Source organism: Zootermopsis nevadensis, unplaced genomic scaffold (genome assembly GCF_977971745.1).
Source record: "Zootermopsis nevadensis isolate Lab colony 2312 unplaced genomic scaffold, Znev_1.0 Znev_ptg000003l, whole genome shotgun sequence".
In the NCBI taxonomy this organism is placed as follows: domain Eukaryota; kingdom Metazoa; phylum Arthropoda; class Insecta; order Blattodea; family Termopsidae; genus Zootermopsis; species Zootermopsis nevadensis.
This window is the reverse complement of record NW_028259135.1, coordinates 2,429,180-2,450,079: the sequence shown is the minus strand read 5'-3', so window position 1 is coordinate 2,450,079 and position 20,900 is coordinate 2,429,180. Positions and strand designations below refer to the sequence as shown.

The 20,900-nt window shown below is 35.4% G+C and overlaps 1 protein-coding gene across 1 annotated transcript in view; it reads right to left on the bottom strand.

Moving 5' to 3' along the window:
* Asph (Aspartyl beta-hydroxylase) overlaps nucleotides 1-20,900 on the bottom strand; it is a 37,033-nt gene that overhangs the window by 14,560 nt on the left and 1,573 nt on the right. Inside the window, exons 2-10 of the mRNA XM_087358704.1 lie at nucleotides 17,346-17,399; nucleotides 13,868-14,050; nucleotides 12,680-12,799; nucleotides 11,837-12,085; nucleotides 10,711-10,790; nucleotides 8,485-9,537; nucleotides 7,097-7,262; nucleotides 3,747-3,821; nucleotides 488-625 (exon numbers count right to left, since the gene is read on the bottom strand). Coding sequence (XP_087214830.1) covers nucleotides 488-625; nucleotides 3,747-3,821; nucleotides 7,097-7,262; nucleotides 8,485-9,537; nucleotides 10,711-10,790; nucleotides 11,837-12,085; nucleotides 12,680-12,799; nucleotides 13,868-14,050; nucleotides 17,346-17,399 — 2,118 coding nt within the window. The remainder of the gene's footprint in view (nucleotides 1-487; nucleotides 626-3,746; nucleotides 3,822-7,096; nucleotides 7,263-8,484; nucleotides 9,538-10,710; nucleotides 10,791-11,836; nucleotides 12,086-12,679; nucleotides 12,800-13,867; nucleotides 14,051-17,345; nucleotides 17,400-20,900) is intronic.

The following is a 20,900-nucleotide window of genomic DNA, read 5'->3' as shown; positions in this document are numbered from 1 at the left end:
GCATCTTATACAAATCATAAGTACTACCGCTGCATAAACAAATTTTCAATTGGTAGTAACAAGCAATGATGGTGAGATAATAGAATAAAAAATTAGAAAATCACAAATTACAGTTCCTGAACCTAGATCCTAGAGAGGTATGGCAGCGACACTTAGAACCTGCATTCGGTTTCAGTAATGTTACTTAATGATGATTTATCAATTGCAGATGTTACATTCATCCTCAAATGTGATTATGTATAATGAAGTGGGAAGGAAAAGGTTATGGCAAATTTTAAGATACTATTCCAGCATCTATCTGTAAGGAATTTGAAAAACCATAAAAAATCTCAGTCATAAGCACTGGGCCCTGGTTGGGATTCAAACAGGGTATTTTCCATATGCAAGTCAAATTGCTGCTCTGCTATGACACTCAAGAGATTGAGCCACCTTGACCAAGTGCCACGCAGTGCCCAATGCCAGAAGTTCAACAATACCCTGACTTCACCTTCAAGGTCATCTTGTGCATTATCCTGCGGTATCAGTGTCTGTCGCCTCTCTATCAAATCTGGCGTGATCTCTTCCACACCATGATCGGTGCCAATTGCTTGTCCTGGTACAGTTGGCTGCACTGTCACACCATCATCTGTAAATCAGCCAACATTACCACGCCAGCACAGCAGCCGGCCTTGTACACATTCTTAATACCTTTAACTTATCACTGTTAAACTTGCCTATAACATTTTACATTGCCCATATCATCACAAATCATTTGGTTCTTGGAAAAACTGTCAACACATTCACAGCAAGGAGTTACAAACTGAGGGATACGGCCAACATTTGCTACTGATAACTACTCAGTTGGTCACAAAATTTCCTTGCCTTTATGAAACCTGAAGGTTCATCAGTACCTACATAAAAGCCCATTATCAGACCATACCATGAGTCAGATGAATCCAATTCATACCCTCACAATCTCATTCCTTAATACTCATTTTAATACTGTCGTCTTATCTGTGCCTAAGACTCCTGAGCGGCCCTTTTCTTGTGGTTTTCCAAACAAAATTCTGTATGCATTTCTCAATTCTCCAATATATACTGCATGTACCAGACACCCATCCTCCTTCATTTAACCATCATAACCCTTCTAAACCTAAGGTCCTCATTATACAATTTCTTCCCTTATGTTGCGTCCTCTCCCCTAGACCCAAATATTCTTCCCAACATTTGTTCTCAACACCCTAAAATCTATGTCCTTCCCTGTCAGAGATCAAGCCTCATACCCACATAAAGCAACAGATAAAATTATAATCTTTACATACACAATCCTTAGATTTCTACATGAGTTGAGAAGATAAGAAGATTTTGAACTGAATAATAGCAAAAATTTCTCAAAGTTAATGCTTTCAATTCACCCATGAATATCAGTTGTAATGAAACACACTATTGTATATCTAGTATGCACTATTACTGTCAAGAAGCATTGCTTTTTGCAATGCTGCCTTTCCATGTTTTCAATTTAGTTGTTAAGAAACTGTACTGAACAATGTAATTTGATAAATGGCCAGTTTATTTCTATAATGACACTGTACAGACAGCTGTCATGTCAGATAAAGCTAGTAAAAGAGTTAACAGAACACCCTTTTATGACATAATTACCCTCAATATTGTTATGGGCAAGTTTAACACTAACTTCTTGTTTTCTTTTAAAGAATGTACAGAAAAACTCTGTAACATTTCCAGCATTAAATTACATAAATACTGAGCAATCTAAAAAATGCTATGATTCTCAAGCAAATCTTAGACATGGCTACAATAATTAACAAACTGGTATTGCTATAATTTGAATATAAGATTTTCCATAACAGCATTTTTTGAACAAAACGTTTGGCATAGCCACATTCATAAACTAAAAGACTGACATAACCACATTTATGTAAAAAAAAAATTGCTGTAGCTTAAGATATACATCAACTAAGCAACATTATTTTTACATGAAATGCAAATTAATCTTCAAATTTCAAACCACATATACATGCTGTTTATACTGTACTCTTGTACAGCTATTAACACAACATATTACAGAGAATTAAAAGTGGCTTTCACCATTTAACCTTAAATGCTCAGATTAAATTTGGAACCTGCATCCAATTCTCTGACCCCTGCCCCCAGAGAAATTTCACTTGAATCTAGTCAGTATGTATCTAGCTACCTATCAGAATAACAAAGTAATTAATTAACTTTCTGGTACTAGAGCTATGAAGTTCAACAATGTTAATCACAAAGTCCACTACTAGACATGATACTGAGCCACTTCAGAGCATGCAAGACGGTAAAATTTCTTACCTCCTCATTCATTCACACTCGATATACAAGCTACATGGTCATGAGCCTCGGTCAGATTAAATCTAGTTCTTATCCTCACAAGATATTTCCCTACAATTTAATTTTAATATATATATATTTTATTTTTCTCTACTTCATTTCCAGTAATCCAAATGCCTAGGCAACTTGCAAACAAAAACTGATTCCAGGAACAAGGCACTTTTAACCTAGTTGTGGTAGTAAAATAATTACAACTGGTGTAGAAAAAGAGGACAAAATCGTGGCAGCATAATCACACATCTGGCATCACAGAAATGACAACTTCAAAAATCCTGGAGTGTAAATGTTGCTCTACAGAGGAAATATTAGAGTACAATTCCAAAAGGAGTTGTGACATAATTTCATATGGTATGGAGGACAAACCACTAATAAGCAGTAGATAAAGTAACATTTTAAGCTAATTTTAAGTTTTAATCTAATTAAATCTATCCTTTAAAAGTTGTCAATCACTGTAAGACTTGAGGTTCTCACAGCGGTGAGTATGAAGATATCCGTCTTCTGGGTTATTGCGCTGTGTAGTCTGGTCGATGTTAACCAACGTTTCAGAGGTCATACTGCCTCCGTCATCGCCCTGATGACGGAGGCAGTATGACCTCTGAAACGTTGGTAAACATCGACCAGACTACACAGCGCAATAACCCAGAAGACGGATATCTTCTTGTCAATCACTGTAGATGAGCTAAGTACAAACTCAACAATTGATAATTCATATACGGTACAAAACTTCCATTTCTTAAGGCAATTCGATTTCACTTCAACAGCTAACATGTTCACTCAGTACAATACTGCTGACATTCTCTTCCAAATTCATGCTAGGGCAATCAGCTGATAGGTCACTACATAAACTGTTCACAAGGCACAGTACATCACACTACAGCAACACAGCATCTGATGGACCACTGCATGCTCCAAAGTATTTATAAAAATGCCTTTAATCACACTTACTACCAAACAGACCAATCACAGCTACTGTAATTAAGCAGTCAAAATTTCTATCATTCAAACATTAAACAGGCAAGCTAACCCAATGGCAAGAAAGAATCATATAAGTCCAAATGGTAATTAACTTTTTTAAAAACTTCATGAAACACAATAACCATACAGCTATATACATGGAATGGTACCCAACCTGACTGCATTAACAGAATTTTTACAATATTAATGTCATTCCTTACAATTCAAAACTGGGTTTATTTCAGCAAGCACTACAGCTGCGTCTATTCTGTCTGTAAGGCAACCACACAAACACACACACATACAAATCACGACACTTAGAGAATGCAATATCTCTAACATGGGAAATGCATTGTTAGTAACTGTTACAAAGAGCGAGTCATGCTGACAGTGCGAGCGAGCGAGGCACAGAAACAAAGAATACCGACCCGCATTCCACTTCCTAACCAGTACCACGTGCGCTACTAGAACTAGCGCCACACCAACACCAAACTTTAGCGCCACTGCAAAAACACATAAAATATATGTAATTGTAAACTGATACACTGTCAGCAAGGAAATGTAACATTGCATTTCACATTTACAAACATCAAACTAATTTAGCTGTAGTAACAGCATTGATGGAAGGACAGTGTGATATATATAGCATTAACTAAAACAAGAGATACATATATTTATTTTTCCAGTCTATACACAAAACTTGTTTTAAAATAATGTTGTTAAAATTATTTATAACATTTACAATATAAATTGCATTATGTTATATTTTATTGCGCTTTTCTGGTCGTATAATATTACATTTATCACAGCGCTTTTGATTTTGACGACATGTTTCGATGTTTACCACATCATCATCAGGCTTATCAATTCATATATTTTTAAAAACTATTGTACATTTGTGCATTGCGTTTATAGATTTTTAATTTTCAGTCTTCATCTTTGTTTTGGAGTATGTATTTGATGTTCATTATCTGTGAAATTAATTTTTCAAGTCGTGATTATGGATTTTGACATAGGAAATATAATAACAATTCAAAGAGTGTAAGGATCTATTATATTTGTATTACGTTTAAAACTTACATCCTTACACTCTTTGAATTGTTATTATATTTCCTATGTCAAAATCCATAATCACGACTTGAAAAATTAATTTCACAGATAATGAACATCAAAATACATACTCCAAATCAAGATGAAGACTGAAAATTAAAAATCTATAAACGCAATGTACAAATGTACAATAGTTTTTAAAAATATATCAATTGATAAGCCTGATGATGATGTGGTAAACATCGAAACATGTCGTCAAAATCAAAAGCGCTGTGATAAATGTAATATTATACGACCAGAAAAGCGCAATAACATAATGCAATTTATATTGTAAATGTTATAAATAATTTTAACAAAATTATTTTAAAACAAGTTTTGTGTATAGACTGGAAAAATAAATATATGTATTGATATAACACAAACATGACGCAATTAAGATATAAATTAAAACAAGAGAATTAGACTAAATAAACTGGTGGTAATACAAACTAACTGATTTAAAAACACTCAGACTAGCAGTTTGAAACTTCTGATGAAACGTCTTCAAAATAATTAGGCCAACAGACTGTCTACACAACAATTTTTTATTATAGTCTCAATGTTTATTATGATCCACTGCATGTTTCGACCTTAACTGGTCATCTTCAGGTTATTCTCCTTAAGTGTTCAAAACTAACAAATATGACTGCTAAATTGTATACATATTTTCTGTTGCTGACTTCATCACATAATGGACTGTCTTACACAATTTACCTTATTTAAGTAGAAAGCCGTAGTTCAGATTAACTGCAGCTTTCCACCAGTACCTACTTAAACCTCTCTACTTAAATAGGTGAGCTGCATAAGACAGTCCTTTACATGGTGAAGTCAGCAACAGAAAATATGTATACAATTTAGCAGTCACATCAATTAGTTTCAAACAGTTAAAGAGAACTACCTGAAGATGACAAATTAAGGTTGAAACATGTAGTGGATCATAATAAACATTTAAATAGTAATAATTATTTTTGTGCAGATGGACTGTCAATCTAACGATCAACACACAACAGGATGCATCCCTTAAAACATGTCCTCAAAATGCTTACGGTAAGAAGTTTCCAATGAGAAGCAGGGTGTAGTAGTTTATGTCAGTCAATAGAAGATTTTCATAGTACTCGTGTATCAACAGAGAAGAATTTAAGCGACACATACAAAGCAAATTCACTCTGAAGTGTTATCTTAATATCGTTGCAAAAACATGACTTTCAAACTAAAATGGTCAGGCTTTAAGAGAATGTGACAAATTCCCAGCAAAGTCTGTTCATTAAGTTATAATTTTATGATCTTAAATGACATTCTTGTATAATTATATTGCTAGTAAATTGCAAGTAATTCAATAAATTATTCTTTGGTCGTACGCTTTGGGAACTCTTTAGTGTTTATGGAAGAAGCTGGAGCTTCCAATACGAAATTTTATTTGGCTGTAACACAGCGTATGGGCCATGAAAGCTTCTAGTATTATACAGAAAGTACCCTCATATGACATTACAAATATCAAATGTTGCCATAGCTCCTTTACACTGCCTCATGATCATTATCGAGTCTTGCCAACATTCACCAAAATCATACTGACAATATTAATTTCTAAAAAGTTGATATTCTAGAACTCTGTACATTTGTTGGAACAATTATGTTTATAATCAAAGTGACCTCCTCTGCACAGAATTAACTGTTCCATTCAAACAGTGAAAAGGTTACTCATTTAATTAATAAGTAAATTAAGTCAATCCTTTTAAAACTGACAGCAACATACTAACAAACTAACTAACTAGATGGCTTACCGAACCCGAAGGTTCATCACCGAATTAACCAAAGCCCTCCACCGGACCCTGTCCTGGGCCAACAAAATCCAGTTTCCTTCAACTCTTATCTCCCATAGATCCCGCCTGAGATTATCCTCCCATCTACGTCTAGGTCTCCCCAGCGGTCTCTTCCCTTCAGGCTTCCCAACCAGTACCCAGTGCACACCTCTTGTGCCATCCATGCGCGCTACATGCCCGGCCCATCTCAATCTTCTCGACTTAATCACCCTGACAATACTGGGGGAGCAGTACAGATTTTTAAGCTCGTCATTGTGCAGTTTTCTCCACGCCCCATCGTCTTCCCTCTTAGGCCCAAATATCCTCCTCAACACCCTACTCTCAAACACCTGCAACCTATGTTCCTCCTTCAGAGTGAGAGACCATGTTTCACACCCATACAAAACAACAGGCAAGATTATTGTTTTGTATACTTTAATTTTCAGGTTCTTAGAAATCAGACGGGAAGACAAAATATTTTGAACTGAGAAGTAGCAAGCATTTCCGGAATACTGAGTACTTAAAGATTCTCTAAAGATTTATATGATATTTCAGGTGGTCACTAATAACAATAATGCTGGACAGAGGTCATTATATGCTTTAGGTATGCACTATCATGAAATTAGTTTGGAGGGACAGAAACCTGGAGTGAAATTAGTGAAGCCACTCCCTGGCTGTCCTAAACTGGGTACCATCCAACGCAAGTCAGACACATTACTATTATGCCAGTTCACTCGGTCCAATTCTTCTCAATATGAAATTTTACATATATATATATATATATATTAATAAATGCACCCTCCTTATTAATGAACTATTGCAACACCTGTTTTCATGTGACTGCTCAAATTATCTTAAAATATAAACATTTATGCAACATTTAAACTTACCACCAGAAGGCTCATCTTCATCGTCATCATCACCACCATCCTCTTCATGGGCACTTTCATGATCTCCTTCTGCTTCTCCCCCTTCAACCTCTTCTTCTTTTGTTTCTTCAACAGCTTCTTCATCATCATTATCGCCATCACCTTCATCACCATCTTCACCTCCCACCTTAGAAATAAAGGCAATACAATTTTAGGCAAGCATTCTGCTGTAATCAATTAATATATAATCACATATTAATCATCCCTTATTTTGGTCGCACCAGTTTCCATTTGTAATGCAAGATGTGTGATAAAATATGGATATTATTAGTAGAACAAAATGGTACTTTTCAAGGTAAATAAAAATTCATGTCTTGCAGAAGAAAATTTGGAGTGTACTCTTATACGAGGCGCGTCCACAAAGTAAGTTTCCCACTCGTCCCACAGCTAGCAAACCTTATATTGCGCGAAGCGACTGTGCGTACGTGATAGAGCAATGACGTAGCATGGCGCATGCACTAACGGTACTTCCCGCGTTCTCACAGTAGCATCGTTGCAGCCGTTGAAGATGGAGGTTCTTATTCCAGCTCCCGCCGACTGTGAAGTGCGGTCAGTGATAACGCTAGGCCGCACACGGCTCGACGGACAGCAAGTCTCCTGCAGGAGTTCAGCTGGGAGGTGTTTAATCATTCACCCTACAGCCCGGACCTCGCTCCCAGTGATTTCCATCTTTTCCTACACCTCAAGAAATTCCTGTCCGGTCAGCGTCAGCGTGAGAATGACAGAGAGGTGGAGATGTTTGTCACACAGTGGTTCCAATCCCAGGCGGCAGACTTCTACGACACAGGTATTCAAAAGTTGGTCCCACGGTATGACCAATGTCTCAATTCCGGTGGCGAATATGTTGAAAAATAGCTGGACACTTGCTGTATCTGTTGCAATAAATATTTCCATGAAATTGTGTTTTGTTTCTGTAAACGACCCCAGGGAAACTTACTTTGAGGACGCGCCTCGTAGTTTCACTTCCACACTTGCGACCTACACTTTATAATACTTCCAGCAACATAAATTCAACTTTTTCTCTATTAATTTTCAGACAAAATATTAGGTAAAGATACCCAGTAAAGACACGGAAAGAGAAAATATAACAGTTTATAAACAGAAGGGAAGGAAAAAAAGCAATCAACAATGGATGAAGAAAGAAAAAAGAGGGAAAGAAGCAGAAAAGAAAGAAAAATAAAGTGAATTCATTGTTATAATTAAGAAAAACAGAAAACAGTTTGTACTCAAATCACCACAAAAATTTTTTATGGTAAGTTGCGTAAAGAGAGATAAAGAGGTAGAAAGATCAATGTCATGCTTTAATCTGCAATATTAGTCAGAGATCACTCTGTATGAATGTTAGTTACCTTTTTATGCTTGAATGCAGATGTTCTTGAAGCATTCTTCGCAGTCTCTGGTATTTTTGATTCACTTTTATCAGCTAGTACTGATGCCTCTTTTGGAACATTACCTGAAGAGTGAGTAACTGAATCTGATTCTTGTGAAGGTGTTTGTGCCCTTTGAAAACCCTCTACATCCGTACGCTGTTGAGTAATATAGATGTCCTGTTTTGTTCCATCCTTTGCTACCTTGCTGGACACCTGACTCAACACTGGTTTCACACCTGCACTTTTAGAATATTCTGAATATGAATGCACTTCAGTCACTTTTTCTGCAATGGAGAGTTCCAATTTATCTCCTCTTAAATCATGGGCATGGGCAGCCTGTGAGGCTGCTTTAAGTTGCGTTACTGTAGGAGGAGGCACCTGATAATTGGAAGAACTTGGTTTTCCCGTTGAGATGTGTTGAACAGCTGATTTTTCCGTTGAGGTGTACAGTGTACTTGGTTTATCTGTTGCGGTGTGTAGAGCATTTGGTTTTTCTGCTGGAATGTGTGGTGCACCCAGTTTCTCTGTTGGGGTTTGTGAAATGGTTTGTTCTTTTGTTGGGATTGGTTTCTCTGTTGCAGTATGTGCAAGAATTTGTTCTGAAGTATGGGATGTAACTGGCTTCTGTGAATTAGAGAACGTTGTGTCTGAGGTGCCCTGTTGAACACTCACTCCATCCCTGATATGTGAGGGTGAGATTTCCTGTACAACACTGGCACCTAGAGCACTATCAGGCATTTTATTTGCTCTGTCAGGCTTAGGAGGAGGCAAAAATTGTGGATTTGAAGTTGTTTGTTTTGCCGCTGACTGATTTACAAGCTCTTGTTTAACCTCCTCACTTTTTAATTGCATATTTTGTTGTTCTTTGTCACCCTTCGATGACACCGCCATATGTATGCCTTTACTTTGTTGTCTTTCATGAAACTCTTCACTCAAACTGTCTCTTGCCTGACTATGACTCTGTATAGGCAAGTTAGATGATGTTTCTGTCATGGGCTTGACTTCTGGTGCTACTGTTGACATCCTTCTGGCCTAGTAATTAGGAACACAACATGCACATGTTACAGAGGATTAGTAACACACAATTAATCATGCCATTAATCCAACAAATGCTGGCCTAGCAACTAAATACACATAATGATTCATGCTTTGCACCATTTATATGGTAGCCATGTTCATCCACCTCTTTTCAAGGATGAATATACTATTTTTGCAACAAAGTTATTTTCACAAAAAAACAAAAATGAGGCATAAGATATTTTACAATAATTGTATGAGTAATATGACATATGTTTACATAATTTAGAGGGTATTCAATGTCACATTTCAATATAAAAATTGCACAAAAGATTAAATTGTTCCCATACCATCTTCAATAACAGAAATTACATTTATGGACCTAAGAGAATTCTGTTATCTATGCCCGCCCATATTAAGTCAAACCACATAAAAATCACAAAAATAAGTAAACTGTATTTTCCTTTAACCTAATATGCTATATAAGTGTTAATCTTGCCTTCCCCACTTCATGTAACTCTATTATATCATAAATGGCTTTTATTTATTTAGTGTTCTGTCTGACGACAGGTCCATATGAACAGGATCCTTCCATCCTTTTCTCTTCTCGGACTGGGACCTGTTCATATACGTTCTTGGCAGATGATCCAGAAGTGGTTTGCCATTGCCTTCTTCTGTGTGTGAATGGAGTAATTGTTGGGATGCCACGGAGGAAAACTCCGTGTTGCCTAGACCACGGCCTTGCCCAACACAAGTTATAAATTCAGGCACCGCCGGGAATCGAACCCGAGACCCCAGGATTACAAGGCCAGCGTTCTAACCGCTAGACCACCGTGGCACGGTCATAAATGGCTATAACACATAAAAATGAATTATTGATTCCTGATGTATCCGACATTTTGTCAACTACAAAATTTATGCGACAATGAAAGGCATATGAAGATGACAATAAACTGTGAAGGACACATGCCCTTGTGAGATGGTGTGTATGTGGTTACAACTTTAATGATGGACTCTACGTTCACATGCCAAACTACATGATAAATGTTGTACATTTTTCCGTTATGAACTTCCAAACAGATATTTTTTATTAAAATGTTCTAGGTCAAGGGAAAGTTAATTACTGCTGGTACAGAACATTACGTCCACATTACTAGTAACATGTATACTGTTACAGTCACAATTTACCTCATCTTCCTCCGCTGCTGCTGCCGCCTCTTCTTCCTCCTCCTCCTCCTCATCATCATCCTCAGCATTCTCACCATCCCCTGAAATCAAAACAAAAAATTAGTTTTCTTCAAGTCTTTCATAACAAATGCTTGAAACAAATGCATAATGGAAACGATAATTCTTCAGTTATTTAACAAAACTCCTTCAAGTGCACAGACTGAAGAGTATCAAATGAGATGATCAAGAATGGTGAGGACCCGGGAAGGATGCTGTCATAGTCTGTCTGAAGGTGCTATTGTAGCATTTACCTAAGGAAAACAGTAAGCAAAGATACAAACCAATTACCACACGAAGCATTAGGTAATGTATAATTAAATAAACCTCAACATACACCTCCAAAATCAATTAACAAGCTTAGATAAGATCTCAAAAAGGAGGGAGATATTTCATTTTGAGCAACACACATACACATAAACATACAGACTGATGACATCATACATCTATTTTGTCTTAGGAAATAAGGATGGTATGCTAATATACATCTCGTTAACATAAACAACTTTTATATCAAGCATTTTAATACAATGTGTATTTAACAATATACAAGTTAAAAATATTGCACAAATATAAACTCTTCAGTTCTCACAGCTATTAAATGCAATGAAGTCTTACTGAATGATAAGCTGCATCAATACAGACAAAAAAAACTCCATGTTTCACTGAAAGAGAGCCTGTAAAACATGCGAGTTTTAATAACATGAGAAGTTTCCATTGTAACATTCCTACAATTTTATATCTGAAATAAATAAACATCCTGACTCCATGTACAGATATAACATCAAACAGTGCACCTGGAAACTCCGCATGTAAAATTAAATATATCTTTTCATTCGTCTCTGTGTCTAAGTGACGCTGTATCGTACATCAGACATATGTAACAATAGATGAGAAACAGTAATAAATTAATGCTAACTTGTGAACTTATGGCTTGTTTCAATGTAATATACTGACATTTCCTAGCAAATCAAAGAAAAAAAACCCATATGAAAACAAAAATGGGAAAATTATTACTACACCACATTATCAGGTTTCAGTACTTTGGATTGACAATTAAAGGGTTAATGGTCTTACAAATTAAGATTACCTTCATCCTCTTCTTCATCACTCTCTGTCACTCCAGGGATGCCTTCCAGTTCCTCTTCACTGACTTCTTGTTCATCTTCCTCTTCTTCTTCTTCTTCTTCCTCCTCCCCATCCTCTTCCTCCTCCAGTCCTTCTTCACTTTCCTCTGGTACTTGTTCTTCCTCCTCTTCTGGAAACTGTGCCTCCTCACTCTCTACCTCTTCTTCCTCATGTTCGTCATCCCCATGTTCTTCAGTTTCTTCAGAATGCTCTGGAAGAATACCAAGATAATACATCAAATTAATTTATCATTAATGCAAGCAATATAAATAAGGGCAGACAAGAGTTAATATCTGAAAATAAACGAAGAAAAATATGAAATTACAGGTAAAAAATGGAAAAAAAACATCACTTACATATCTGGAGGTAATAATAAAAAAAGCTAGAACTGAAATTATGAGACAAATGTAAAATGTGGTTCTTAAATATTTTTTTTTTATTTGTAGTGTTCTGTCTGACGACAGGTCCATATATCATGAACAGGATCCTTCCAACCTCTTCAGGTTGTCAGGGACCTGCTCATACATATATACATTCTTGGCAGAGATGATCAGAAGTGGTTTGCCATTGCCTTCTTCTGTGTGTGAGGGGAGTAATCGTTGGGATGCCACGGAGAAACCAGGGAAGCCCCCGGAGGAAAACTCCGTGATGCCTAGACCACGGCCTTGCCCAACACAAGTTATAAATTTGAGCACCACCGGGAATTGAACCCGGGACCCCAGGCTTACAAGGCTAGTGTTCTGACCGCTAGACCACCGTGGCGGTTCTTAAATACATATATGAAATTTAATTTGTACATACTGACCATCATTGTGTTCCCCACTCTGTTCTAATTGTTTGTCATGTTCATCATGTTTCAACGGACTCTCATCAACCCAACCATCAAACACCTGTGCCCACCTCGATTCTGCCACTGGTGTGTCCACTATAAACAATTCATTCAGGGTTAAAAATCATGAAGCCGTTGTTAGCATAAAATAAAGTCAAGCTAAATATAAAGTTGGCCCCCTACGGTTAAGCACCATGTCATAAAGGACATAGAGGGTATATGAAGCTAAAGTTTCACACAATCTAAACACTAAATGGCAGTGATGCTACATGTGAATCAAAAATAAAATAAATCTGAATTACAAGTACATATTTCTGATCAATCACCATAGCTCATTCAATATAACAGAGTTTATAGTTTAGATGCGTCATGTTTGTGTTTACAATTCATATATATATTTATTCTTCAAGTCTATACACAGACCATTTTAAATATTGATGTTAAAAATTAAAATTGATATAAATATTCTGCGCTATTCATCGTTTCCTCGATGTTACAGTTTTGCGCTATATATTACAACATGTTTCGATGTCTCAGCATCATCTTCAGGTTTTTATTTTTAAAACTATTCTATTTTTTTTTATATATTAATTAAATTAAAAAATATAGAATAGTTTTAAAAATAAAAACCTGAAGATGATGCTGAGACATCGAAACATGTTGTAATATATAGCGCAAAACTGTAACATCGAGGAAACGATGAATAGCGCAGAATATTTATATCAATTTTAATTTTTAACATCAATATTTAAAATGGTTTGTGTATAGACTTGAAGAATAAATATATATATGAAATATAACAGAGTTCATAATGACATTTTGTTATCACCTGTGACCTGAATTAACCAAGCTCCATCTCCCTTACAACATCCCACATAACTGAATATATAACAGAAATCATTAACAGTGGAGACGCAGACAACGTATTTTTTAAATTAACTGTTTAATTTAAATTACCCTTTCATTAGCCAAGACAACTGAGGCAGGGATTCTTTCCTCTGGAGAAAAATGTCTGGGAACATGAAGCCAACTACTCACTTCCATCTAATGCCAAAGATAAGAATGCACAGAGCTATATATTCACTCCCCCATAAATCTGCATGGTGTGGTGTTTAGTTAAGTACAAGGGAAATATTTATTTCTATATACTCAAGCAATACTTACCATCACTAGAGCCCCGATATTCTGTCAGAATGAGGCCAACCATTACAGCCAGTGCACCAAGTAGCAGAAAGAACACTACCTTAGCACAGATGTTCCCACCCGTTCCCGTATCTTTATGGACGTGTATAGTTTCATCTGATGAGAAGGTGCTACTTCCAACATCTTCACTTCCACTTAAATCCTCTGTAACAATGAAATTAGCTTTAAACCATGTAGCTCTAAGTATGTATTTATTATTCCAGTCTATACACAAACTTAATTTAAAATGTTGTTGTTAAAATTATAGCGCTTTCATCGTATTACGATTGATTGTCATCACCCGATAGCAGATGTAAGACACACCACACATCACAAATTTGAAAATGAACATCTGACCATAGACATGCAGAACATTACGAAGACTGAAAAACCTACAAAAGAAAATCTACAAAACAAATCAATAAATGGTTGCATTAAAATAAAATATATAATAGTTTTAAAGATATAAAAAACGATAATAAACCTGAAGATGATGCAATAACAGCATCGAAACATGTCGTTAATAATAAGCGCCGAATAAATGTAACATCGTAATACGATGAAAAGCGCTATAATTTTAACAACAACATTTTAAATTAAGTTTGTGTATAGACTGGAATAATAAATACATACTTAGTTCAACACAAACATGACGCATCTAAGCTACAAACATGTAGCTCTGTCAACAACAATCATCAAGTGTTATCCATCTGCCTGAAAAATATTTCAGGCACTTCCAGAAGAAACTAAGTTCTGAAAATCAAATTGCATATAAAATACTAAGATATTATTGATAAAAATCAACTGATACTAAACATGTTGTATGAATTAAAAACCCAGAGAAATCGGTTGGATTTTTTTTAAACGTCATATTACATTAGTGGTAAACAGAAAATAAAATTAGAGGATGTAAAAATTTAACTAGGAAAAAATTATATTGAAAAATTCAACTTAATTATGGAATTGGGTACAGTACAGCTCCTGGGTCAATAGCTTAGAAGACATGAACCAGTAATCTGGCCCTCTTGTTAAATCAGGCCTGATATTAATGGATTTATTTTTTGTGGGTATCTGTTAAAAGAAGATGTGTTCCATACCAAGAAAACATTATATATATCTTAGACATGGTTCCTGACATCATATAGAAAAATGTGAAGTCTATCCCACTTCAATCCCAGTCAGCAATACACCAAAATGTTCTTCTAGCTTCTGCATCCAGACTGGCTATGGGGCCCATCAACCTCCTATCTGATGGTTACCAGAGATCCCTCCCCCAGGGGCATAGCACAGCCAAGGCATGACATGACCACTTGCCCCCATCTAGTGCTGAGATCAAGAATGAGCAGGAGCTATGCCTCCCCTACTCACCACAAGTGCCTTCATGGCATGTATCAGGAACAGCTTAACTTTACCGTACTTTACATGTATTATACTAAGGGAAATTACCTAACATACTCATTGGAGACATTATTTCATTGGTGCAAATGCTAGAGGTACAATGAAAAGAAAAAAAAGATAGGTTTCATAAGTCAAAATATAGTTTAAAGAAATAGTGTGGAAGATCTGAACAGAATTCATATGTAAGATTTGAGGTTTTCACAGCGGTGAATATGAAGATTTCTGTCTTCTGGGTTGTTGCGCTGTGTAGTCTGGTCGATGTTAGCCATCGTTTCAGAGGTTATACTGCCTGACGCCTGAGGCTGTATGACCTCTGAAATGTTGGTTAACATCGACCAGACTACACAGCGCAACAACCCAGAAGACAGAAATCTTCATCGCTCTGATGACTGAGGCAGTATGACCTCTGAAACGTCGGTAAATATCGACCAGACTACACAGCGCAACAACCAAGAAGACGGAAATCTTCATACTCTGATGATGGAGGCAGTATGACCTCCGAAACGTTGGTAAACATCGACCAGACTACACAGCGCAACAACCCAGAAGACAGAAATCTTCATACTCATCGCCCTGATGATGGAGGCAGTATGACCTCTGAAACGTTGGTTAACACCGACCAGACTACACGACGCAACAACCCAAAAGACAGAAATCTTCATACTCTGATGATGGAGGCAGTATGACCTCTGAAACGTTGGTTAACACCGACCAGACTACACAGTGCAACAACCCAGAAGACAGAAATCTTCAGAATTCATATGGCTAAGGATAGTGTCTATTGGTTGGCTTTTGTGAATATGGTAATGAACCTTCTAGTTCAGGTGACTACTACCTTTTCAGGAAGGACTCTTTTCAACAGAGTTAATTAAATATAATTTCTAATAAGTGATTTTTAAATTCCTCCACTAACTGTATCAATAAAATAACACCTCTGTTCACACATGAAGTAATTACAAATAATTGTTTCACAAACTAATACATTCCAAACTAAGTGGAAATACAACCTGAAAGTTAAACACAACTAAAAATAAAGCCTGCCATTGGAGCTAGTTCAGTCTAGTTCACACTTCCTCAAAATCAGTACCTCTGTCCATTTTAATTTTATATCAATGCAATTCAAATCTTTCAAATTAAATTTTTCATTCCCTAGTTATTATATCTCTCTTATATCCAAGTATGTTACTTAGAATTCTATTTTCAGATACATGCAATTTATGTTCTTCTTTCAAGTAAAATACATTTCACAACCATACAAAACAACTAGTGGTGTAAATAATTAGTTTCTCACAATATTCACTTTCAGTCACTCATTCTACAATACAGTACAAGAGCAGGAACATTAGAAAAAGAATACACACAGAAATATATCAGTACATACAAATATTATTAACCTAGTATATAATTATGTTAACACAGATCTGGTAAAGGGGTCTTATATGAAAAGAATTTCTATAAAAAAAAATTTACATAAAGGGAGCAGAAATATTGCCAGCATAAACACATAAACGTGGCGACTTTTCACTCATGATATTTCAGTATATATAAATTAGAATTCTAACAGCAAAGACGTTTGCAAATAAAACAGAACATCTTCTATTGAAACATAAGAGAATTCTCGTAATGAAGTACATAAACATCACATTTTTCACTTAGAAGCCTTTAGCATCTATTAATATGAAACCACAGGGCAAAGAAATGCAAAAAACAATATAAACAGCATTTATTGGATCATAAGCAAGTTTCTATACAGCATATTCTTCACTAGAAATGGTAAACTTTGCAAAAAAAAATGTGCAAACAAAACATAAATAGCATCTGTTGATAGGTGAGAAATTTGTAACATTCAGATTCACTATACCCAGGCAAATAACAAGGCAGAGTTGCTGATAAACATTCCTTATATGTTCACTTGTCAACTAGCACTTAACTAAATAAACACATGAAAAACTTCCATTTGATTAGAATTATATTAGTGACACATGAGAAAACAAATCCACAGTCTTGAATTTCAGTGCTACACATTTAAGTCATGTTATTTTTAAGGTTGGTTGTACTGTACCTAGAACGACCCTCATCTTTTGGGCTCTGTACTCCGCTGGTAAATTGCTTACATCTGCAAAAGCAAGCAATGTAAAAAGAACAAATGCTGGTTTCTCATAAAATGGTGAGAAATAATAAACAATACAGTTTTAGCATTGCCTACATGCCTATGAAAATCTATAGTAACAGAACTCAAATATTTAACACCACAAATAAAAAAATCCTACCACTGAGCATGATCCTATGTCAGTTCATACATCACGATTATACGTGTTAATATTATCCTCCCACCTCTGGTTTCCGAATTAAGATCTGGAACCGGGGCGGTGCAAGATGTCAACTATTCGAAGCCCACTGATAACTATATTTATCACCTGCTTCAACAATCAATAACTCTGCATTTTGTAAGATAGTGTAATTGCGTCATATTGTGAATATTATAACAATTATTTATTTTAATCCGTCTTATCACAATATTTAAAATTTCTTATAATTAAGATAATATGGACATATCGGAACAATCACTCCTACATCTTTGACCGATATGCACATCCAATAAAATTTAAGAAAAAACAACATCTACGCCCAAAAATGAAAAAAAAAAAAAAGCAATGAAAACATCACCAAATGGAATCATATTTGAGTTTTAAGTTCGTAGATATTTTACACCTGATGATGGTTTTATAAAAACTGAAACATGTTGTGTAAAATGTTCCAAAATGTAAATCGATCAATCGATATGGAACATCAATGATATTTTATTATCTTAATTATAAGAAATTTTAAATATTGTGATAAGACAGATTAAAATAAATAATCTGCATTTTGTATTTATGTTTTGTATGATTCTCAATGTAAACAGGGATAATTTCTGCAGAGTGTATTAATCAGTTGATCTGTGTAATTGAGAGGTACTGCATTTTCTTTGAGGTTCAGACTGAATGCTTAAGGATTATTTTGACAAGCTCCAATGTCAAAGGATTAGTGGAAATAATGTATCCACTGAAAATATATTAATGAAAAGCTATAAACTGAAACAACAATAACAATGTTATGTAAATGTGTATACCATGTAAAATCAGAACAGGTAAGGTTGCTCCTAACATGATACCAGGAATTCTGATGTCCCACCAATCAGCCATATGACATCCAAAGAATACCAATCTCTATTAAATCTTTTACTCAGATGATTTTATTCAGTGTCTTAATATCACAAAATGGTTGTTCAAGTCAGTCATTCACAAGAGACTTTAAAATTTTACGTATAACACATTACAATAGTACCTGAATTTGTAAACTCTGCCTAATACTGCAAAGGTTCTTAAAACAAAAATGTGAAATTGGCAGTACATGTAGAAAGCATGTAGGTAACAACAAATTGATATAAAATTTTTGTAGCAAAACTACATGGAAAGAGACCACATGGGAGACCTAATTATAAGGTAAGCATTTAGTATTAAACTGGAACTTTGGTACATAATACATGCCAAATTTTACCAATTTTCTCAAAAACAGCTTATCATATAATAACTGGTACATAATATAAAGTACAGAGCTCATTCAATAAGCTATACAACTTTTATTCTAAACATTTTAAATGATGAATATCCAACAAAATACAAAGAAAAATAATTTCTGACTCTGCAACAATATATTTTATCAGCAATAAATTACCATAAAAACCAAATAGGTATGCATAATAACAAAGATGACACTTGAAATTGTATACTCCATTGGAGCATATTTTTTCCCACTTTTGTGCTTTCTTTACAGATGTTTTGCAAATTCTAAATATAAGGCTATGCAAGTCACAGAGTGTAACATTTTAAGGAAAGGAATAATACAGTTACATATTTGCTTGTCCACAGTTTTGATAACCCTGAGAATTTACTTCCCCTTTCCAGTTCCCTGCTTTAAATAGCCCCCTATCTGGCAACAGTAAAGAGCAGCTAATGACAAGTAGTAGTGCGTAGATTTAACTTAGCTCAGTGGTTCAGCTAAGCAGTATTAATAGCATTCAGTCCATCCCACCTCCCACTATACCTACAATTTTTACTCCACAAAGATAGCTCACATATTAAGGGCTAGGCTGCCTGGTTTACTATAACATGATTTTGTCAGCTACGACATGTCAATGCCTCAATATATATACTTCCTCTATCTATCTATCACTTCATCTAACTTTCACTAAAATTTGTCTGACCCAGATATCTGGACCAGTTCTATTAATAAACATGTTCAGGGCTTGAAAATTATGCCAAGTCCCACTCACCTAACTAAAAATTAATCACCACCTCATAAAGCCTCTAGGAAAGAAATAATTGAATTGTGATTGTAAATAAGAGTTTAACCTTTCCACTGCCATATTAATTTAAACTGTGTTTACCATATTCCCAGATCTCAAATTCAGTGTTCTATCCATTGCAGTTTTCACACTAAAATTTTTAATGCATTTCTAGGTCTGCAATGAGAATTACATGTTATGTCCACCTCATTCTTCTTGCTGTAATCAGCCTAACAAAAGTTGAAAGGCACTAACTCTGAAGCTACTGCTTATAACAATTGGTGCTAAGTAAACTGGTTTATTCTCACATAATTTTATAAATATCTCCAAGTAAAATAGTTAGAACTAGTATTCTGGAGACAAAACATTTAACATAAACCACATTTTATCCGTTAATTTAAAATGAAGGTCAGGTATACAGTATAGAAATGTGACTAATTGATTTATCTATCAGTACATTTAAAAATACTCTGTCAACTATGTCAGTCTCAACCTCAAAAAACAAAACAATAGAACCATACTAGAACAATTAGTAACAATTTGGTAAGAAGCACTACTGATCTAATTTAAAGTATCATCATGGAAGGAGTGAGTCAGAAAGGTTGGTGATCTCTTGGCAGCAATTAAAACCTGAAGCAGGATTGCTAATCAGTATGTGGCAATGCTTGATGCTAACTGGTTAGTTATATTGTCAATAAACATGCATTACCTGTCACAAGACAGAACAAAGCTAATTAGACCACAACATTGATACAAAACTTTAAAGTTGCTGACAATCAATGTTGGATAAATACCCTAATTTACATTTCTCTGATAAATTAATGAGTGCAAACTGTTATACACTCTACATGCTTAATACACAACAAAGCTATCCCTACAGTTTATTAAGTACCATATCATGAAACTGTACAAGAAGTTGAGGTATAATTCCACTCATTCTTGACTTTGGCACTGGATGGAGGTGAATGGTCATCTTCATACCGCATCTGCACTTGGTACTCACTGAGTAGGAAGGTGGGTGGATGCATTAGCCAAACAACAAACCTCTTATCCCCTGCCAGGAATTGAAACCCAGTCATCCAACCTGAAGCCTAGTCACTATATTAAATGAACTATCCAGCTCCTCATACACGCTATGTTGCATAGCATGCAAGAACCCTATTTGATTGATGAATAAAATTCAAAACTTTTCAACTGTCTGATAACAATTAAAAAAATTCAATATACCTAACACTGAATCTCACCGCTAAACATAATCCTGAGCCACTTCACATCCCTACATAAGCTTTA